Consider the following 24,930-nt stretch of genomic DNA (forward strand, 5'->3'; position numbering starts at 1 on the left):
CTACTGCAGGTCTATGGCATGAATTTGTCTCCACTAGGTCTTGAAATCACAAATTCGTTTCACAGAGCCTATTGAACTGCCATCAGATGGTAATGACTTTCTGTCACTCTTGACCTGGGGCAGATTTGAACTAGTGACCAAGAGGTTAAAGGCTCTGTATCTCATTACCAATCCCCTGAGATACTTAGTTCCCTCAACCACTAGTGATTTTTTTGTGCCTCAGTCGAGCCAGAAGAAAATACCCACAGAAAAAATCATAAGCAGTAGAAAAGTAGGTCACCAACGCAAGATATCTATGATAGTTTTGATGAGCCTAATAAATACCTATTTCAAAATATACCCATATACTACATGCACCTGAGTAGAATCACAGTAACTGTTAAAGAACTTCAATATAACTTTCAATACTATATCACACAAGCTACCATTAAGCTGAAAAAACCCTGCAGAGAAAGAAACTGAAGATACTTGTGCTTCATGAGCTTACAGGGTTAAGGAATGTATTTTAGATTCAGTATCATTCCAGAATATTTGTGTGTGTCTTGTGTATCTATTCTAAAATAATTCTGCCTCACAAGTTAGTTTCAGAAGGGGGTTGACAAATTGGAAGACATAATATAGATTCCTAAATGAAACAGTCAAAACATTTTCAAACACCTTAACATGGATACTTACTACAGGAATACAGCATATTTTAATAAGGATAAAGTTTGCTGAAGAAAACAGAAGAATAGTATTTAGGAACATGTATTTAGGCAAAATCATGTATATACAGTAGTAGAAATATTGAAGCTAAGCCAACAATGAAAAAATTAACTTTTTTTTTTTTTATTGTTGTTGAAAGTTGACTTCAAATGCTGGCTGCCAATAAACAATATTATGTAACTATCCAGCTGCAATTATTCTGTATGTAACTAAGTAGGTAGTGACTCCTGAAGGCACTTAGAAATGCGTACTCAAATTTTTTAAAAATTTAATGCCCCGAGGCCTCCTTCCTTACACTTTGCATTTTTTCCCTTAAATGTTTGATTTTCATGGAATGAAACCTACCTGAAAGAAAAGAGATCTTTTCCTTTTCATTTCTTACCTATATTTAAAATGATGCTCTATACAAATTATTTTATTTGGATTTCTCCCTCAACCTGTTGATTCGTATTTATCCTTCTATTAATAACCCTTACTTTTGGTCTCTCAATATACATATTTCTACTACAACTGCTTTTGTAGCAGCAACATGTACATTTAGTTATTCCCTTCCACTACTGGTAATAAATACTGTGTTTTTTAAAATGTTGCATCTAAAATATAGTGAATTGAAAACAATTCTTAACAAAAGAATAATGACATGGCAAAAATAACTCTAATGATACATCAAATCAGTGAGTTTCGTGATTATAATTTCTTTATAGATCAACTTTATTTGACAAAATGTTCCATGTTTATAAGAGCTCCTTCTCAGGACTACCATGACTACTGCAGGGACAATGAGCTTCTGATCTGGGATTATAATTTAGAATAATTTAGTTTGTGTTCTATCTCTAAATTTTCTCTCAGTGGCAGGACATAACATGATGAGATATCCATATAGCCTTTTTCTCTCCACTTTTTGCAACCAAATCTGTTTATATGCTAATACTAGAACAAAGTAAGTGCTCCGCCTTCTGAACGCTGTGTGAGTGGATAAAACAAACTCAGTTTCTCTGCTAAACTCTCACAACACGCTTCTGACACAAGGTGTGTGGGAATTTCTCCCTACCAGCAAGCAAGCAATCAATTCTGTAGCAGACACAAGCTGAATGTCTTCTAATTCGGCTCAATTCTGACACTATCTACCTGATGATAGCACCAGTTCCTACAGGTTGAGAGCTCAGTCTCCAAAACTGCCCCCTACTACTTCAAATGCCAATCGCAAGCCCCAGGTTATTTCACCTGTGATGCTGACCAACCAGTTATAAACTGGGATTCTCAAAACCCCCTCTTTGGGTTAGATTAACTGGTTACAGCAGCTTACAGAACTCAGGGGAAAAAACAAAAACATAAACAAAACAAAACAAAAACCAAATTTTTACTAGTTTATTACAAAGGGTATTTTAAAGGATACAAACACAACAGTTAGATGAAGAGACACATAGGACAAGGTCTGAAAGTGCCCCCAGCGCAGACTCTTCTGTACCCGTGGAGCTGGGGTGTGCCACCTTCTTGGCACATGGAAGCGTTCTAGTCAACTATCCTGGAAGTACCCCCGTCACCCATATTTGGCTATTGGCAAGTTCTCAGAACCTAGTCCTTTTGGGTTTTTACGGAAAGTTCATTACATAGGCATGATTGATTAGATCATTAGCCACTGCCGATTAACTTAACCTTCAGCCCCTCTCCTCTCCCTGGAGGTTGGGGAGCACGGCTGAAAGTCCCAATCCTAATCCTGCCTCAGTCCTTCTGGTGACCAGCCCCTATCCTGTAGCTACCTATGGGCTGTCAGCCATCAGTCAACTCATTAGCATACATACACACACACACACACACACACACACACACACACACTCATCACTTTGGAGATTCCAAAGATTTTAGGAGTTGTATGCCAGGAAACAGGGTAAAGACCAAAATTTCACAATATCACCATGTGTTTTTATAAATTGATAACATTGGATATTAAATCAGTCTTCTACTTGGTGCTTTTGTAATGAAGGAACTGAGGTCCTCTACATGCTCTCTTAACCAAGTTGGTTGCATCTGACAGATTTACTGGACTATTTCCTTCCCTTGTTTTCCTCCCTATGAGACACAAAATATGTAAAGATGATTCTTTACAACCAGTAGGACACCCCTGTATACTACGAACGTTCTGCTTTTACTAGTTGAGTTGTCTACATACCAAGAGTCAGTTGTATGTTTTTCACCCTGTTTCTGTTGGTTATAAATGTAAATAAACAACCATTAATTAGTTATATGGCTGCAAAATGAAAGAAGGTTGATTCTATGAAAACTAAGTTGAAAGTTCTTAAAGGATATAATAAAAATGAGTTACTTAAAAAATACTGCTGACAAATTAGGTGTTGGTCAAATAACTGAAATGACTGCAGGACAAACATAAAAATCTGGAAAACTGCATTGTATGATTCTTGAAGGTCTTGTACAACTTTTAAAAATGAAAATGGTAGACAATATGTTATAGATAGATTTAGGCAAGATACATAATAAACCTCTGGCTATTTTATTTAAAAACATCTTGGCCCTGGATTTTGTTAAAAGAAAAAGGCAAATGAGAAAATATCTATATGCTTTAATTAAAATTATAAGCTTTGGTCATGTGCTTCTTATGTAATAAAAAATAAAATAAAATGATGAGGTTAATGTATGTGTATACCCTTTTTACAATTTCACATTTTAACTTTTTCTGATTAACCAACAAATTATTAATTTTGGTTTCACAGGAAAAGAGAAATTAAGGAATTAAACTAATTAAGGAATTCATTTAGCTATAGTCATTCTTTCAGTTATAAATTCTTTCTTTAGGTACACTGTCAAAATTATCCTTCATATTCAGTAATTCTTATTCATTTGGTAGAAGAAAATAAATATGTCTGGACTCCACTAATATCACATTATGAACAATTAAGGTGAAGTCATATTGAATTATTTATTAGTACAAGTAATTTAAAAAGAGTAAATTTAATATTATAACATAATGACACTTAAAAAGGGAAATTCTGACAAACTGGAAAATACTTTTCTTCACATTAATACCAGATCTTACACTATCACTTCTATAGGTAAACAATTCCTACCACACTACCTACTCCAAATTAAAATCCTAGCTAGGCAGTCGAGCCCTGGTATAATTACTGATCTTTATCTCATTTTTCCTATATAATCTCTATATTCAGATCTTCCATTAGTCCCCCCTATGCTTTTTGATGAAATAAAAAGGAGCGCCTGCACAGTGCAGAACTTATGGAGCAAGCGAAGAACATCTTTGTGAAAATTCGAGGAAGGAACTCCTTCCACTGCATAGAAGCAGCACAACAAAAGGTTTTATTGTTTGGTTAGTGGAGCTTGGTCTGGATTTCAGCCAGCTTGTACCCTGGTCTGGGTACCCCTTGTGGAGTGGGCAACATATAAAAACTTACCCAGCAGCCTTCTTTAAATCTCAGCAAGTCTAATTACTCAGTATTATTCTAATTTTTCTTATTCTTTTTAAAATTTGTACCTTGTTGTTTGTGATGTCCTTGCTGATTCCACATCCTAATATTCACATCCAGATGGAATCAGTCATTTTCTTTTCCAGGTTACCTCTGTAACTTTATGTTCTTTGTTATTGTGTTAAATATGCTGTATTAGGCTTACATTACACAACTCACTTCTTTACTAGACAATAGGATTCTTAATTGCAAATTTAAATCTAATATTTGGGGCCATCTACTATATCCACTACTTTTGAAAATGTATTTTTTGAATGAATGAATGAATGAATTCATGCATGGATGACTTGGATTGACGGGTATATGTGGATGAATAAATTAATGGATAAATAAAATGCTTTTGTAATTATCTAAAGTATCCTATTTCAATATTCATCTGTTAAGACTCTATGCATCAGATTTCTATTCAAATTTCCTATTTGCCATTTTTTTTCTGATCTCATTTTAACAATCCAAGGTGAATGATTTCTAATAACCCACAACAATGGTATACACAGCAAATAGTCACAAAGCTTGGTCTATACCAACAGCTTTCCATACTTTCTCTCATAATCTTCTCCAAGACCCAAGAGGACAGCAGCTCTAATTATTATTATAAGTAATAATAATAATTTACAATTGCTTATTCACCCCATACCCTGCAGTGCTGAAGTAACCTGTCCAAGGTAACATGATTTGAAAGTGTTGGAACTGCATCTGATGTCTTCTCTGTAGTTCAGAGCCCAAATTTATAACCACTATATTATACTGCTCTTATTTATGCATTTTGGTACTCTACCAAAGTCAAGTGTTGGGCCCAACAGCTATTACTTAATAAGTGGTAATTGAGCAAATTAACTAATGAAATTTAAGTGAAGCTCTCCTCAGAGAAATTGCCTTCACTTTCTCCCAACATGGATGTCTTCAGATAATCACATTTATCTGAAAAAGCATATTACAAAGAATTTCTAAACACCCAATTGCAAGGATTAATACTATAATCTGTTTATAAAATCATATTTTAAAACAAGCTATCCAGTGTTACATTTTCCCCCAAAACAAACTAATGTAAAATATAAGACAAAATGTCATAAGCCTGAGCTGTGAAACATACTGCAGACATTATAGAAATTTTTCTTAACAAATGCTACATTTGTGAGAAAACAATATTATAGTGCTAATGAACTTATCATATAACAAACTCATTAGTTTTCTTAACTCCTCCTTAAATGTACTGAAGATAAATGATTTCTGTATATTTTTCCTATTTAATAGATAAATATTTTGAGAATACAGCAATACATAAACATGGTTCCTGGCTTGCGAAGAGACAGGCTAGTAAGTAGGCTTCAAACAAGCAGCACACAGGAAGTTCATGTCACAAACTCTCTGGACGAGGAGGAGGGAGCCAACCCTGAAGGACAAGTGGGACTCAACCAGAGGGAAATGGGTGGAGTTGGGGAAAGGCCCTGATTCAGGAGAAATCTCCGGTATGCTCGGGGACATTCAAATCAGCATCACAAAGCTAAGAAGTTTGGCCTTTACCTTGAGTGTGAGGAAAAGTCATTGACATTTTTTTTTCTGATCTCATTTAAAGGGTTTATAACCCCCATGATCGTGCCACTTGCATTTAAAACCCTCATGAAGGGTTTTAAATCAGCAAATTAGGATTCAACTGATACTCTAGAAAGATGACTCTAGCTGCAGTGTAGGGGTATTGGATTTGACAGGAGAGAAAGTGGAGGCAATTTCAAGAGAGGTGATAGAGACCAGAACTAAGTCAATGACAATGTGGAGAGAGAAAAATCCCACTTTGTCTATATATACTTTGTTAGCCTTATCGCTGCTTAGCACATTGCATCCAACACCCTGGCAGGAAGGTGGAAATGCTGATTTTACTTGACAGAGATTTTTACCTACCTTCCATCTCTACTCCATTTTAAAATGTAATTCAACACTTAGTTTGACAAGTCTGAATCCTTCAGTCAAATCCAAAACTCTTACATGGCACAACTTTTATTTTATATTTCAAACACTATCATTCCTATCAATATGTGTTTTTAAAGCACATGCATGTTTTCTTCATTATACCTAAAGGTCTGTTTCTCTCCTTTCTCTACACATCAGATTTCCATTCAAATTTCCTATTTGTCATTACATGGAAGTAAAATAATTGTTCTTTTTTTTTTTTTTTCATCCAAGCCCCACACTACTCATAGATGCCAAGGAGGAGGTGGGAGTAGGCAGGTGAATCAAACTTTTAAAAGATGATGTAATCAGTGTCAAGTCCAGGCCCTACCTAGCAAATAAGTACGTCCTGCATTAGTTACACAAACATGAGAAGGACAGCTAGAATAGACAAAATGGTCACGGAAAAGAGGAATAAATTAAAGCAAACATTAAAGATAAAATGAATTTTGTTAGCATGTGGGAAACAAACAAGAGAACCAAAACAAGAGTGGTAAAAAGGCATAGTGTGAGCAGTCTTCCCTGAATAGGAAAGAAAGAATAAAAATTTTATTAAAAAGAGCAAATTTTGCAGGAACATTTTACATAAATGAGGTAACTGTGTCTACATTTAATGAAATCATAGAACGAAAAGAACACAAAGCATTTAGTCAGAAAGTAAGTTACTGAGATCTGACAGTTACACCTTTCTTCCTCAAGACCACAGTCACTGTGGCAAAGTATGCTCAACTTCACATCTCATCATTTCACATTCTGTATTTCATCATAAAACTAAGTTGTTTTTAAAAATTACAACTGAAGGGTGGGCATGGTGGCTCATGCCTGTAATCCCAGCACTTGGGGAGGCTGAGGTGGCGGATCACCAGAGGCCAGGAGTTTGAGACCAGCTTGGCCAATGTAGTGAAAACCCATCTCTACTAAAAATACAAAAACTAGCCAGGTGTGGTGGCATGCACCTTTGGTCCAAGCTACTCGGGAGCTGAGGCATGAGAATTGCTTGAATCCAGGAGGCAGAGGCTGCAGTGAGCCAAGATCACGCCACTGCACTCCAGCCTGGGCATTAGAGTGAGACTCTGTCTCAAAAAATAAAAAATAAATAAATAAAATTTAAAAAAATAAGAATTGCAACTGAAATTCATCAAACGTTTGTCTTCTTTCCATTTAGGTGCATAGAGTTTGGAAAATAGATAGGACCTTATTGGGTCCAAATGAACAGATCAAACCATTTTTGGACTATGTAAGACTACAATTAATGTAGATTCTAGTATATGTCCTATAATATTGTATACCATCAGATTTGATAAGTGTATGATCTATGTATTTAAGGCAATAATAAATATTTTGAACACAACAGGACTAATGACTTCACAGTACTCAAATGGTAGGAATGCATAATACATTTTCTTTCTTTCTATTTTTTTTTTGGGACAAGGTCTATCTCTGTTGTCCAGGTTGAAGTGCAAGTGGCATGATCATGGCTTACTGAAACCTTGACCTCCTGGGCTCAAGTGATCCTCCCACCTCAGCTTCCCAAGAAGCTGGGACCACAGGCATGTGCCACCATGCCCATCTAATTTTTTATTTTTTGTAGAGATGGGATCTTACTGTGTTGCCCAGGCTGATCTTGAACTCCTGGGCTCAAGCATCCTCCCGCCTCAGCCTCCTAAATTGCTGGGATTATAGGCATTAGGTGGCACACCTGGCCCGATTTTTAATCAACTAAACAGTTCTACTACCTAGTCTACATTTTAAAATTCTTATCCAAGTAAGTATGTATGTGACATATTTTATATATGCCGTATAGAAATGCTCTTATAGATAAATATCAAAAATAAATGAAGTATTTATCCATTGGAAAAGAATTAAGTGGAAATGATGAAAAATGCCTACCTGTATATATTTGTGAATGTACCAAGAAGCTTGCTTTCCATCATTCACTGATTCTACTGTAGTGTTAGCCAAACCAATGACATCGCCACCTGCAAATACCCATGGTTCACTAGTTTGCATAGTTTCTGGATCTACTTCTGGGAGACCCCATCTGTTAAATTTTATAGGGCTCAAGGCTTCTTTTACTGGAAAAAAAGTGAAAAACAACAGACAATGACTAATCAACAGACAATTCCATAATAATAATTTTAAAATTAAGAAAAATTATGGTTTAATTATTATTCCAGGGATTCAAACAACAGTTTTTAGTTAACTGTAAAAATGAAAAGCTAACAAAACATTGGCGTTAACAATACATTTGAAGTGCACTGACTTAACTTTACACCTCACATACAGGAATTAAAGACCACAGATTTGGTCAATGTTTCAGAGCAGACATTTATGTCTACGAAGTATGGATCTATAAAGAAGGAAAGTACAACCTTTCAAATACATACAAAATACGTTTTCTAAAACTTCATTCATAGCCATCATTTTTACAGATCTCTTACTACTCATATCATTCCAAACTTGTTCATGTGTGTCACTTTTGAAAGTTACATCATGAATTCAGGTCAATGGCTAATCTCCTTTTTACAACAAAACATTTTATAAAGCAAAATGAGACAAAATATTTAACATTTTCGTTACATTATTTGCACTTACTATTAAGCAATTTAATGGATCTAGTATATAGTTACATTTAGCCAGCAATTTCTGCTTTGTTTTGTTAAAAGCAACAAATGCAAACATTACCATTAATTCCTTGTGGAAATTGCTCTGTAAAGTAGTTTCGCAATTATTTGCTAAATATGCTGCATTCCAATGAATTTAAAAGAGTCATGGAAGAGGAATGAGGTTGTGCTTCTTTAAGAAAAATATCTAACAAATATTTTGAAAGCATAATACTGACATTTGGAAGAGATCAATGGATGCAATTTAGAGAAAGGGTTGAACAAGAGAAGAAATGAAGAAAGGTGGACAACACCCCATTTGATGGCGTAAACTGAGTAAGCCAGTCTTTAGGATAAAATGTTCTCTCCAGGTAATGATGTCATAATTTTTAAGCAAAGCATCTCAGACTAAGGGCCTTATTCTTTACTCCAACTCAAAAGAGAAAAAATTAATCACAACTTAAAGTAAAGGAGGAGAGCTTGGTAGATTTTGGAACAGAAAAGTTAGTTGTTGAAATGATTTACGAATCAGGTATAAGGCAAAACAGCCAAATATAAAAAATGTTATTTTGACACCTAAAACCAGTTTCTTCTGAGTAAAATAGAGAAAAAAAAAAAAAAAAAAAGAAATAAAATAAACATTGGTATATATTTGTAGCTTTCTATTTAAAGAATGTTAGAGTTGTAGAAAATTATTGAGGGATTACTGTTGATTGTGTTTTTCCCACAAGACCACAGGTTCCATGAGAACAGGAATGTGTCCACACTGCTTGCCTCTGTTTTACAGAGCACACTACAGTTCTTGAAGCAGAGGACACTCAATTGGATTGATGGATGAATGAATGAATGAGTAGATGGGTCAATGATATCATACTCAGGTTTTTATTTTAAAATCTTCTACTGTTTCTATTTGTTTTTCCATCTTTCACTGAGAGAAAAATTAAATATTCATGCAATTACTTTCAAAGCAGAATGGCATTTTGAGGAAATTTTTCTAATGTTTTTAAAGGTCACATAAAAACAGACCTTTATCATTTGTTCCCCATTGCATAACAGATCATCACTATCATCTGTGGACAGTTACCTGAGTTGTAAGAAAGTCAATAGTGAGTATGGCTCATCAATTCAACCTATTTTAATAATGGCAACTGCAACACACCATCATTGAATGATGTATGTAATGAGCTTTATAAATAGCAGCAAGGGGTAAAAATAAATTCTGTTCTATCAGAAATGACCTTATGTTTCCAAAACTTTGGCCTACAAGAGATATGAAATAAAGATAATTATTAAAAAGATTAGAAATTCAAAATTTTATCACTAGGAGATCAAAGCTTTTTTTTTTTTTTTTTTTTTTAAAGTACAGATTTCACTCTAAGCTTGAGCAGGATAGGAATAATTCCTTAGTTATCTCTGAGTCCCACGACATCAATTAGAGTCAAAGATATGTTTACAGTTGGCCCTCTGTATCTATGGGTTCACATCTGTGGATTCAATCCACTGTGCATTGAAAATATTTGGGAAAAAAACAGAATGTTTATGTCTGTACTGAACATGTACATACATTTTTCTTTCTATTATTCCCTAAACAATATAGTATATCAACTATATATACAGCATTTACATTGTATTAGATATACCATAAGTAATCCAAAGATGATTTAAAGTATATGGGAGGATATATGTAGATTATATGCAAATAATACACCATTTTCTGTAACAGACTTGAGAGCATAGATGGATTTTGGTATCCACGGGGGATCCTGGAACCAAGCCCCCATAGATGTGAAGGGATAACTTTATCGTGAAGTTACTGAAGCTTAAGTAGGGTCCCTCACTTGCATGGGACTCTTTCAAAGCCCTGTGCCTAATTTCAAATCTCTTAATTTTCCTTTTCTTAACGAAGAGCTCTCAAATTGTATAAGCTTCAGGCCTCATAACATTTGAATCTTCACTTGAGCACAGTGAATTGTACACAGGAGGTGCTGAATAAATGCTTCACAAATTGAAGTTCTTGAAGAATGTGCTTTACCAGATTTTAGGATGCAAAAAAGTGTACATAGAACAATTCACTTTAACACTCCACCTGTCACAAACTCAGTTAATAAGTAGTCAGGAAATGTTACTCTGAGTTTAATAAGTAACTTTGCATTTCTTAAAATATTTAGCACCAACATCATAAGCCACCCTAGGGGCATTTATTTGTGAATTTAAAAGCACTCTTCTGTTCACGGGCATTTCTATGGTATATGCATTGTGTTATTATGTGTCCCTAAACATTCGTAATACTCATGTATACTTCTAAAAATAAGCTTTCTTTCCTCAATATATATTTACCCTTTGAAGTCTTAAACCTGAATATCAACTGTTTTAATTATTTTATCATTTGTAATATCCAGCTAACCTCATTAAAAATCAAACAATTCTTTGATACTCTATTCTAAAATAGAAAAAGGATCTTCTTTCATATTAAAAATCATCTCGGCCTCCTTTTGAAAATTAACTACCAAATTTCCTCCTGCTTATTCTGGAGACCTCCAAGTTTAACATGTTCCTAATTTCATTCCAGAAATAAAAAGAAAAACCAAGAGATCACACAGCTGGTTATGAGGTTACTAACATCAATCAAAATAGAGATCATCTGTATATATTTTAATGCCCAATATTTGGCTCATCAAATATCTACAAAAAGATCACTAAGAAAGTAGAACATGGACAACTTTTATAAATATAAGCAATGCTACAGCAGGTCAGAAATGTTTTCTTTCAGTAGCACTAAGCACCAAGAATGACTGTATCACAAGCACCAAGAATGACTGTATGACCAAGAATGACTGAACATCAAATAGTTAGGATCATTTCCTTGTACATACAGTGGACTCTATTTAAGCAAACATAATCTTCATATATGATTCATACTATATACGAATTTACTGAAACTTTGTTAAATCTGATTATGGAGCTAAATACTTTTCCTAATTTCAACAATTCTTTTAAAATATAGCCATTATTTTAATTATTTAATAGTTTTTTAAGCTTAGAACTAAAATCAAGGATTCAGTGAAAAAATCCACGTGCATGTTATTCATAATTTCAGAAAGGAATTCATTTATTTAGTTGCTCCTTATGAAGAAGACGCTCATCCTCATCGTAACTGTTCTTCTATGAACTCCCCACAGCTCTTTTACATCTCTGCTGATACATTTAACTTGGAATACAATAAAAATAAATCTCAGAAGCAAATCTTCTGTTCTGTCTTTACCCAGCTTGGAAGGAGTGAAAGCATAAGTGGATGAAAAATGTATATTTACATTTGCAAACCAAATAACTCCTTGCCATTTTCTCTGAAGTGTTAAATGAATATTAATAGAAGGATTGTATTATTCCTTTCTTGTTTATAAAATGGGGAGGGGGATTTTCTGTTATGTTCATGCACAGTTTCCTCACAGATTTCCATGAGATTGCTTCTTGATGGAGACTGTGGCATATGTCCCAGGAGCTCCATAGTTGAACAGAAAAAGAACTTGAAAAAGAATCCCAAAACATGCTTATTCACAGTCTACATTATTCTTCAATTGGGAGAGAAATTTGTTAAATGATATGGTGCCTGGAATTTTATGCAGTCTTTATAAAGAATGAAAACGTCCTTAATTCATACCAAACATTCAAGATTTATGTTAATTTCTGCTTTAATTACTACTATGTTCAAATGAGCTTATTTAAAAAACAAAGACACTCTGAGGTAGCTTTATAACAAGAAATGGTTTTGAAATTGGAACTTTTAGTCAATTTAATGTTATGCATGAAATGATTTTTTATACAGACTTAATGGTATTGTGACACACAAGTTCTTCAATAAGCCACAGCTTAAAATTGCAGAAACCGTCCCTCAGGGACACATCACTGGCAGATGCAGATTGCCAAGGTCAATTAAACTGATGTAGCTGTGCTGTCATATATGTAAAAGAGAAACCCACAAGCATATGACAAGTATATTTCTCAGTGTTTATAAAAAGATGTCAAGAATGTTATATTTTAGTACACAAATATAAATTAATTCTCCATACACAATAAAACAATACAACAGATATCATAATGAAAAATGATTATTAGTATTCTTTGGAGAGTTTGGTGTGTTATAAAATAATGGGGAGAATAAAAACTTTCAACATTTACAATAAAATGATACCTTGAAAACATAGATGAATTCATCTATGTCCTTGTTGTTTAATTTTTACATAACCTATTACTGAGTAGGGCCAAAGCACAATGAAACTAAAAGGCGAGCTGAGGCAGTAATCTCAGTAAGGCAGTGCTAAAAGCAAAATCTCAGCAAGATCAAATAAATTCTAATTACAAGGCCAGGATATCAGAGTTCTGTTTAAATAGAATAACCTGGGGTAAGGAAGGGCCAGAACCAGAGAATGCCTCCAACTAAGAATATCAAGTCTGGATGGCTTGAGCTTTGTCTTCACATCTCCCTTCCACCTCTCAGTACTTTAATCAGTATGCTCTCCACAATGAAGATTCATCGTTTTCCTTCTGCCAGTCTCTCAAAAGGTAACCTTGATTCTGCACCTTCCTGCTCCTGCAGGTCCTCAAATACTGTCTCTTACTCTTTTTAGTAGATTGTATTTGTCATTTTCTCCTCTCCTATTTAAAAAAACTTTGTTTTTGACATGGTTATCTTTTCTCACTGACATCCTTCTATCTTCCTTTACCCAATTTCTCAGAGTCATATACTTGGACTGCTTACTTGTCTAACCACCAAATTATTCCTCAAATGAAAGTATGGTCTCCACGGTCACCAAATTCTGTGACCTTAGTCTTCGGCCCTTTTGCCTTTCTGTAGCATCCAACAGCTGAATGACATTAATTTGATCTCCTTCTCTGATTTGCAGAATGCTCTTCTACCCTGGCTCTGCTTATCTTTAAACGGTTCTTCTTGGGCTCTAGCCCTTCCTCACCTCTTCATTTTCCTCTTCTCAGCTCTCAAATATTCAGTCCACTGCACTTTCTCTGTCAGAAATCATAGTCATTTAGGGCCTTCAATTTCATCTCTATCAAGATAGCCTCGAACTCTCCCTTGAGCTCTTCCTTTTATTCTGGAACTTCTGGATGCCTGTTTAAGATTATAACTTGTATACTCTAATGTCCCTTCCAAATCATCGCATCCAAAACTCAGTTCACATGCTTCCTCTGGACTTTCCCATCTCATGATTTATTATTGGTGACCTTACTTTTTCACCTCCTCTACTCATTGTGAGCACCAGTCTTACCTCTGCTTCACTCCTCAAACCTTCTACAGACCCGACTCCTTTCTCTTGCCCCACTGTCAGGAGAAGACCTTGTCCCACATTTCACAGAGAATATAAAAGCTATCACATAGGAACTCTCTTGTCTTCCCATCAGCAAAACTACAAACCTACTGGATCTACACATTCACTCTCTCTCTTCCTTTTTAATACCACTAAGGAACTCTCCCTCCTATCAGAAACCAGTCACTCCACATGGGCCTAAGAATCCTCTCCTCTTACTTGGTAGGAATTTTGCCCCCATATGCTATAGCCACTCTCTTCTCCATTACCAGTCACTCTCTGCAAATTAGAGGTTTCCCATATGTAGGTACATATATGTACAGTAGTACCTCCTAATTTAAAACCATTCCAAATCTGCATTTGCCTCCAAAGCTTCACTAAAACTTTTTTCACTGAGATGATTAATTGGTTCCAGGTTGCCAAGTTCAGTGATTCTTCTCAGTGATCATCTCGCTTCAGTGCCTAAAGTAGGGTGAGGTGAGTGAGGCAGCCAAAGAACAAAATTTAAGGAGGTCCTTACTCTCAGGGTCATGCAAAGGCAAAGTTGGACAGGCACCTAATGTTCCTCCCCTTTGTGTTCCTTGATTTCTCAGCAAAATTCAACAGATAATCACTTCTTCCTCATGAAAGTCTTTTAGCTTTGCTTCCATGACATCATACTTTCTGCTTTTCCACCTGTCCTCATGATGAGTTTTTAATCATCATGACTGCTTTTTCCTATTCCCTTTTTTTCTTTTCTTTCTTCCTTCCTTCCTTCTTTCCTTCCTTCCTTCTTTCTATCTTTTTTTTTTGAAGGAGTCTCACTCTGTCACCCAGTCTAGAGTGCAGTGGCATGACCTCCGCTCATTGTAACCTCCACCTCCCAGGTTCAAGTGATTCTTGTGCCTCAGTCTCCCAAGTAGCTGGGATTACAGGTGCTTGCCACCACGCTCAGCTAATTTTTGTATTTTCAGTAGAGACGGGGTTTTACCAGGTTGGCCAGTACCACTCCTGACCTCAAGTGATATGCCACCCTCGGCCTCCAGAAGTGCTGGAATTACAGGCATGAGCCATCGCATCAGGCCCCAATTCCCTTCTTCAAAACTAAAAATAGAACTTACAAATCTTAGTATAATCCTTGAATCTTGTTTTCAAATATCTCAACATTCAGTCAGTTAACATGTTGTGCCAATCCATCCAATGAAAATTTTATCCTACTTACTTCTTACATTCCATTAACGTCACTGTCAACTAAAGAAGAATGTTAGAAAAAATAATCAATCAGCACTTATAGATCTCTAGTACATGGCAGGCATACTGCTGCATATTTCCATAGAATATCTTATTAGATCACAAAAGAACCCTTGAAGGTGGATATTATCATCCTCAATAAAGCCAAGAGGTAGCAGAGGCAGTATCTGAATCCAATTATTTCTGTCTCCAAAGTCCTGCTGCTTCTGACTTTGGGTGCGGGGGCAAGAGAAAGTCAGAATAAATAGACTCACTACAGTCTCTTAAAATTCAGCATTGGGGATCATGGGAGTAACTAAAATGAAGATAGGAATAGCAAAGAATTCTAGTCTTGGCTAGCTTCACAGATTCAGCCTTGAGAGCATCCTTTCCAATGAAACCTTTTTCCTCCCGCTTTCTGGTGAATTAACCACTAACGACTTTCTGTTACACTAGGCACTATGTGACTTTATTTCAATTATTTGTTTTACCTCTACTACTCCTAAGTTCAGATGATATATTTAAGTCAGCTACTTTCCCAGCATCTAACATACAATTGGCACATAAGCGGAATCTAATATATGTCTTTTGGTCTAAAAATGTAGTATTTGTCCGTTCTATTTATTTAGCACTCATATTATTCCGTGTTAGCTATTTTTCTTGTAGGTCTTATTTTCACAATTAGAGAGTCAGTTCATTGTGTGGAGAAAAAGTGTTTCTACAGTGACAAAGAATGGGCACACACTGAATTTCTTCTGATCAATTTAACTATTTGGTTTCCTGACTGCTATGGTTAGATAATTTTCAGTTCGAATATGCTGGTAGAATTCAGGCAGGGTAAAGTACAGATCTAATATTCTCCCTCACCCTGTTCAGGATAAACTTAGGCTCCCTGAGTTGAATGGAAAAGATAGATGTCAATAATAGCCTATGGCAACTCCTTTTGTGTTATTTGTATTCTGTTGGGAATTTCATTTCCATTTCCTAAACTGACCAACAAACCGATTCAGAATTAAAAGTCTAAGCACTTCACTTTGATTTGCTTATTTCTCTGAAATAATTCTAAGACACTGAACTCCTTCAACATTGGATTTCATTTTACCTGGAAGAGATCTCCTCCTTGAAGTTAAGTATATAGGAATTGTTTTCAAATTCTCTGTTGGATCCCCAAATGCTGTACTTTGATTTGCTTATTTATATTCAATGATACCATCTATTTAAGACTGCAAACTCCTTGAAGGAATAGATCATCCTTTAATCCGGTTTGGACCATAATCATTATAATTCTATGCACATTTGGGTGCTTAATATTTCTTGATAATTATGATACAGTGAAAAAATAGAAAGGGTATTGAAAATTTTATGTATACTTCTCAGTGAACAAAATTTTTAAATGATGAATTATGTCATCAAATGATATAAACAATTACTGAAAGGGGTTAAGAAAAATGTTTCATATAAAATCCCCATTTGCTGCATTTAATGGAAAAATAAAAACAAATAGAAAACCAGCAGTAAATTATACTTGTGAAAATAATATTATTAAAATATAAGTGAACACTGAAAAATATTTTAATTAACAAAATAAATCAAATGGAAAAGATTCCCTAAATAGAGCTTTAAAAGTAAGTCTATGTGTGTCTGACTGCCATGACTAATTATGTATCCATGTAATGTGTGTTCAATTTGGGCTTATTTAAATAGCAGAAATGCTCATTAGCTGCAGTATATCTGTGAAGCTTCAGTAAACAGTTTAATGGTTTTTATGTTTAACCAATTTCATAAGTTCCTGTAATTTTAGCTTTAGCAGCTCATTAATGTTATTTTTTGATATCCATCTTACAGCTTTTTTTTTCCTTGTCAATCGTCAGTAGGCACACTCAATGCAAACTTAAAACACACAGTAGAATTTTGTTTAAACAATTTTAGTACATAAGTAAATGTGCAATTCAAAAGTATAGTTTATATAGAGAACTAGCTGTATTATCATGTACTCAAGAAATATCAACATTGGCAAAGGCTGTATCTAATAGGGATAAAACTGATAAAAATGGAAAACATTTATTGAGTGCTTTCATCAGCATGTAGCTGGTTCTGGGCTACCCATTGTATATACTATCTCTTTGGATCCTCACAAAATAGGTATATCTCAATTTTATAGTTAAGTAATGTGAGATTGAGATAAGTTACCAAGGTCACACCCTTAGGATTTAAACCTCACTAGAAATCAACTACATATGTAGTTGGAAAATGCCTGAAAAATCCACAGAAGCATTTGGAGATACACACCTAGACCTCAGATGAGGGCACTGCACCTTGGGATTAAATAAATCACAAGGCTGGGTAAAGTTGCCAAAGAAAGAATACAAAAACAGGTGAAAACAGAATCACCCACTTATTTTTAAAGTGTCAGCAAGCATAACCTGAGCTAAAGCTAGAGAATGATTCCTCGGAGTTACATGAGAATTAAAATATATCTGAGCCACACAAGCCAAGTAAAGAGGTAATTTCAACAAGTATCAAATACAAAAGAAATATAATGTAGGTAAATAGATTGATGACCTGCAGGTCAATGAACCATAAAAAGGTGACACTTGGAGTTAAATGGTAAAGGCAAAAAACAGAATTCTGAAAGGGGTTAAGGATAAAGTATCTGGTAAAGACATAAGACTGTGTATACAGGCTATTCTTCCTAGGGGTTTGATAATTTTTAATAGGAAAAAAAGCAAGTCATTACCTTGCCTTCATTCATTCAATTAGCAAAAAAAAAAAAAAAAAAATTTTTTTGATCCCTCATGTATTAAATCCTGGTGTAGGCACTGTAGTAAACCACAGATAAGAGACCTGTCCTTGTGTGTGTAAATTTCATCTGGCAGAAGACAAAAAATGAAAAGTAAACAAGTAAGTGAACTATATGATAGTGAAAATGGTTATGAATAGGGTTCCATGAAAGAGACTAGTATAAGATAAGGGAGGTGAGAAGCAGAAGGGGTGCTTTAGATCATGGCAATTATGGAGGGTCAGAGAGTGCCTCTTTGATGAGATGGCATCAGAGCTAAAACATAAAGGATAAGAATAAACCAGCCACGTTATGATGTAGAGGCAGATTATTGCAAGAAACAGGAAAGGTGGCAAAGGTATTAAGGATGAGATGCAGTTACAGCACGTGAGGAGTTGAAGGAAGGTTTTATGTGGGTTAAGGAAAGCAAGGAAGACAAGAGAGGAAGTCTGAGAAATAGGCAGGCGCCAAACCAATGAGCGCATTATAAACTGTGGTAAGAAGTCTATTACAATAAAATAGGACAGCATTGGTGGGTTTAGAACAAAAACATGAAATTAAATAATATCTGTTTAGAAGCTCATTCTGGTAAGATTATATGGAAGTGAGAGTAGAAGCAGGATGACCAGTCTTAGGAAACCATTCTCAATGCAAAGTGAAAGCATCCAGCGTCTGACCATTCCCTCAACAGAAGGAGGGTTGGCTGGCCTTCATGACACCTCACAAACACAACACTTTCATATGCTTTTGACCTTACTGGTAATTTTCAGTACAGACATTTAGAATAAGTCACTTCATTCTTTTCATTCAACCATTTATTCATCTCTTCACTCATTCATCCATTTGGTGAATATTTATTGAGTTAAGGACTGCGCTGGATCTTTGGGTTAAAATATAAATAAAGTACCCTGCAGTGGTACTGTCAATATACTTTAGAATATATAAGATATACAGAGTGAAATAGAAGAGCAAGAATCAAAAAGGAGAAGCATATTTAACTACATGGTCCCTATGTGTGTGTAGGAAACATATTTAATCTACATGCCTCTTTATATTTCCAGGACCACAATTCTGGAATAAAATTCACATAGCTAAACACTAAAAACATTTCATGAATTAGCAATGATACGTTTTTCCACCCTTACTCTATTATTTCTTATATACTTTATAATCTAGACAAAAAAACTCCCCCATGTACTTATCCAGCCTGTTTAACTATAACTGGAATGTGCTTTCAATCCCTGTCTCTGTTCTCCTAATTCCTACCCAATCCTCAACTATTACGAATGTCACTGCCTCCATAAAACCTTTTAATTCTTGCTGCTGGAAGTCATCTCTCTACCCCGTATGTTACACCAGCAATTTATCTGTTTCTCCTGAGTCACTTTCTAACGAAAGGTAACTTCATTTGCATGCATCTTTCCTCCTTTATTAGACTGCAAGCTCCTGCAGATGGGGACAATGTACTTATTTTTGTGAACTTTAGAGAACCTAAAAGAATCTTGTATAATTAATACAAAACACATATAATAAATACAGAATGAAAGAATGGGAAGTAACATCCCACAAGTATGTAGGAGGGCAGATTAGAAGGATGTCAAAATTAAATTGAAGCATTTGGTTTTAATCCCACCATCAGGGAAGAACAGTTTTAGATTCCAAAGTATGAGAGTAATGTGATGAGACGGGTGATGTAAAGTTCATCTGGCAACAGGATGCAAATATAGGGAGAAACGCTGGGTCACGTTAAACCAAACGAATTGTAAATACACTTTGAGGAGGGCTTGGAAGATCACTGGATATTTTGCAAACACATACTATATAATATGCTTGTCATTCTTTCACATACTTGTATGGAAAAAATGGTTAGGTAAGTCTTGAAAACACTTTAAAGAGCTTCAGAATTACAAAATATAACAAGTATGGTTGTTAAAGGGGAAAGAAAGGTTAGCACCAGATAGCATTAATCCACATACTGTTGGGCAGGATCCCCAAATGGATGTTAACATGAATACCAGTTTCCTCCTCCAACAATGGCAGTATATTACATTTGAATTGAGTAGCTTCCGTATTTTGGGAGTACATATTAAATAAGATTTAATGTAATTTTCCAATTTATACAATAGCATACATGCAGGTTAATGTCTTCTTGTTTCGAGACAGAGTCACTCTGTTGCCCAGGCCAGAGCGCAATGGCATGATCTTGGCTCACTGCAACCTCCGCCTCCTGGGTTCAAGTGATTCTCCTGCCTCAGTCCCCCAAGTAGCTGGGATTGCAGGCACACGCCACTACACTGGGCTAATTTTTGTTTTTTCAGTAGAGATGGGGTTTCACCATGTTGATTGACCAGGCTGGTCTCAAACACCTGACCCCAAGTGATCCACCCACCTCGGCCTCCCAAAGTTCTGGGATTACAGGCGTGAGCCCTACGCCTGGCCAAATGTCTAACTTAACCAGCGTATTTTAGATAGGGATGTTGTCCTATTTATATTGTGCTTTGAGCCAAGAACACAAATGCAAAGTAATTAACAATAATAATCTCATTCTGCAATACAAAATACATATCATTAAGAACCTTAGTATAACTTATATTATCATTTTATACTTTAATTAAATCTTACATCTTGATTTTACATCTCAGAGCGGCTTAGTTTAGTTTAACATTTCATCAGCATATTAGGTTTCAGAATAACCTTTTACTATACTATAAGCTAACTAGTATTTAAAAGAAAAATATTATAGACTGTGGTCAATAAAGCTCAGTTTATCTATCACACTGTCTGTATCTATTACATTAAATACATCTATTACACTCACTGTATGTTCAAAACTATTGGCTATGTTTTATGATTTCTGTTCTCTGAGACAATTACGTGATTTTTGTTTCCATTTTCTACCTTCTTTCCCTAACAAAACTTGTTACATGCCACTGCTCTACTTCTTGTATGTAATCTTTGATTTGAGGGAAAACCACTGATTTATCCACTGTCTCCCTGTAAGAATGCATATGATATCAACCACTAGTGAAACCTGGAAAATAAAGATAAGGAAAGGCTCTGAACAGAGCTATTCACTGGGGAAACAAACCTATTCCTATGCAGTTATTAGAGGGAAGTAAAATAATTACAGAAATATCATGTTGTGCTTCAAATGGATATCTAAGGCAGTTGTAAGTGATGTGATGTTGATTCCAAATCACTTTCAACACTGTTATCAGTTTGACCTCCCTCCTCATCACCTCCACACTTTTAAAATAATTCCAAAGAAAAAGTGTGCAAGGATTCCATTACTTTGGATAGTTATTCTGCAGAAATGCTAGTACTTACATTAGATTCCACTACTTCATCCTCACCCTGCACAGTATATTTCATAACAGAAAGATGAATAATCTTTCAACCAAGGAAAAATATTTCTGATAATAAGAACAATTTTTGAAACATGTACAGTGTTCTAATTAGGTTCCTGAAAATTCTTCTTGCCCAAAATATAATTAAAAGCAAGGCAATGTACAAAGAAGACAAAAATAGTTCATTTTCATCATTTGGCAATCGCTACAAAGGATCTATCCATGTTATTATCCAGGCATTTTAAAATAACACGGCAGCACATGAGGAACTATGTGTATTAGTAAAAAGTGGACGGGAGGTAGAGAGAGTAACAAGGAATAAAACTGTCCCTTGATGTCATAACCTCCTTAAAATATTTACTATCAGAAAATCAACAGTAACAAAAGCTGACTTTTTTCTCTTCATATCATGGAATATGAGAGGCTTCTGGATTTCCAGAATCAATGCCTCATATACTCTTTTATCACACTTTTAAGAAGCTGTTATTTAAATGATAGGCTATAACACCTTTTCATTAATTAATTAAATCAATGAATAGCTCCTGTTGTAGGCATTAAGATATAGCAGTGAAAAGACAGGAAGATGATGTATAATAAATTCCAATGTACGTTTTCAGTCATTCTCTATTTCCTTAGTTCTAGTCCCCTGCTTCAGCTGTTCAACAGCAAATCCAAATTCAACACACCACCCTTTCACTCATATCTCTTCTATCTGCTACATTTGTGAGTTCCGTCACCACTATAAACACCTGTTTACCTCCCAGCTACCTACCCCACATCCAATCCCTTTATCAAGCAGGTAACCAAATCCTGACTATTCTACTTAAGAAATATATCTTGATTCCGAATTTTCTCCTGTATTTCCACTTCCTCTAACTTAGTCATGGTAACTACTGAAAACAATTATTTTAATCATTTAACTAGTCTTTCTTAATTCCAGGCCATCTTTCCCAAAATTACTGACACTGTGTAGTTCCACATTCCTGATGCTGCCTTCCATGTAAAGAGACAATCATTTGTATAACATTCAGGGTGTTGCATTGCACATTTCTCGCCTCTCTCCAAAACGCTAAAATAGAATTCAAATTAGTGAATCTGGAAGAAGAAATGAGGTGTATATAATCCACTCTGGTCAAACCTATAACTTGAGAGCTGCCCATCTGAACATAGGTTCTCTTTCTCCCCTTATACTGAAAATGTTGCTGGGTCAGCTTCTCATAACGGCATTTACTGTGTGGGATCATACCCTGTGACTGAATAACTCTACCTAATTCAGGAACCAAATTTAGAAAATGCATTTCCCGACTAATATGAACCATCTCAAAATGTGGTTGCTTATTTTCTAACCGCCAACTATTTGAAGATTATTACAAATGGTGCAAAATCCAAGCAGAGAGAGAGAAGCTCTAACACCTGCTAGAATTACCTCATTCAACACAAAGAGCTCTTCCTTATTTAAACCTCCTTTGTCACCTGCACATCTACAGCATAAAATTCAAAATCCCTACTTTAGCATATAATCCTTTGACTCCACATATATTTTAGCCATATTTCCTGCCATCTTATCCCTACCTGCTCCCTACCCTTATGTAACCACACACCATCTGGTTCAGCAAAACAGAATGCCTCTCCATTGTCTGGGCATATGAGGTCATTTTGTCAGCCCATACTTCTGTATATGATGTTCTCTGTAACAGGGAAACTCCTACTCAAGCTCTAAAACCCATTCCAAATGTGATCTCAAATTAGCACACTGTGTTGCTATATATGTATTTACATGTCTGTTTCTCTCATTAGCCTATAGGTCCCTGAAGGGCAATGACTCTTTTACTTATGTCTGTATTCCTAGTGCCTGAGCAGTGCCTGGAACACAGTCGTCCATCAAGAAATCTTCATTGCACGGTGAATAATGACAGAATGAATAGTAGAAATCATAAAATAAAAAGTTCTATTTTAGAAATACAAATGAAAAATTCAGACCTTCATTTATGAAGATGAGAACATGCATGAAGTAAGTAGGCTGATGACAACTTTGTAAAGACATATTTTTTTTACAGCTTTTTAAAATGACTGTAAAATGACTATTTAATCTAACAGTGTGGTGTTGAGCAAATTGCATAATCTCCCTGTGGCTTCCCTCCCTTCCACCCCCGTTCCACCTGGAAACTCCTACACATCACTCAGACTTCAATTTACAACCCACTTCCTCTAGGAAGCTTCCCTGAATGCTTAGACTCTGTTCTGTGCTTCCTTGGGAATCTAAACTTCTCAAAGTACAATTTATTGTAATTATGAGTCTCCCCCATTAAAATGTGCATTCTTGGAGGCAAAGTTTGCATTTCTCTTTTCACTACTTTATCCCTGAAACCTACCTTAAAAGAGGGCCTGCACTAGCTATCATATGTTATTTAAAAACCTGTGAAGTGAGGGGATTAGAATATATGATCTCTTAGGTCCCTTCTAGCACACTTAGAAATATAAATAAGGAAAATCCTAATGCAAGTTATTGTATTGTATCCAGTGTATTATACCAGACTGATTACTTTAGTTCTTAATGTTAAGTAAGAATGTCATTCATTCTTACTTAATCCCTAATAAGTCCCTTCCTCTAATGTTTTGCCATTAGTCAAAAAGATATCCTAACTAGCAATATAGTGCAGTGTTCTTTAATCTGTTCTTCGAAACTTCATTGTAAATATTTGTTTATTAAAATGCATGCAACAGTGAAAATTTGACCAATTATGATAGCTTCTCAAATTAGTATTCCATTTCCCTCTTCCCCTTTATTTTTGATATGAGAAATTTTGTAAGCTGAAGGCCATAAAAAGTGGATAGTTGTTCAAAGAAAATTTTGTCACCAGTAGCTTCTACAAGAGATGTTTTGTTGTTTGAAAAATAGAACATGATGGTAACCAAAAACTGGGGTTTCTTAAAATGTCCTAGCTTTCTCAATTTCATTATAAATTACCAAATAAGTTACATTTTAATAAGGAGTAAATCAAATCAAACATACTGATTCCGGGTCTTTTAAAGCATAGGTAACTACCATTTCTGAATACCTAACTCATCTAGTGCTAACATTAAAACATTTTTCGTAGGTTTTTCCCAATACCTAAACAATTGAGAAAAGAAAAATGGACACATTTGAAAAATTCTTGACTTTTTGCCTCATCAGAATCTTAGCAGGCCATTCCTTAACTAACTGGCAATTTCTAGTTCCGAGTTAGGCCAGAACAAGGCAAATTAACCCATGGCCTGCACCTTTTCTCAGTATGGGGGCAAGTGAATCAAAGCTACACTCAAAGCTGCTATTGACAGAATGTTTGATTTACCCCATGAGGCTTTCAAAAACTTTTCTGAGGACCTTCTAATAAGAGGAACTGATGAGTGATTTAAAAACCTTTTTTTTTTTTTTTCCTGAAAACACTCCCTTATGGAACTAATTGCAATCAATGTTATCAAGGGAGTTGATTTCTGAGAGTTGCATTAAAGATTCAGAATTATCTAGGTTTTGTGTTTCCTTGT

The 24,930-nt window shown here is 35.3% G+C and overlaps 1 protein-coding gene across 1 annotated transcript in view; it reads right to left on the minus strand.

Moving 5' to 3' along the window:
* The window catches only part of DPYD (dihydropyrimidine dehydrogenase), a 903,050-nt gene that overhangs the window by 476,661 nt on the left and 401,459 nt on the right, over window positions 1-24,930 (minus strand). Inside the window, exon 12 of the mRNA XM_011969334.1 lies at window positions 8,040-8,224. Within this exon, the coding sequence (XP_011824724.1) occupies window positions 8,040-8,224 (185 nt within the window). The remainder of the gene's footprint in view (window positions 1-8,039; window positions 8,225-24,930) is intronic.

The sequence above is a fragment of the Mandrillus leucophaeus genome, unplaced genomic scaffold, assembly GCF_000951045.1.
Source record: "Mandrillus leucophaeus isolate KB7577 unplaced genomic scaffold, Mleu.le_1.0 Scaffold884, whole genome shotgun sequence".
In the NCBI taxonomy this organism is placed as follows: Eukaryota; Metazoa; Chordata; class Mammalia; order Primates; family Cercopithecidae; genus Mandrillus; species Mandrillus leucophaeus.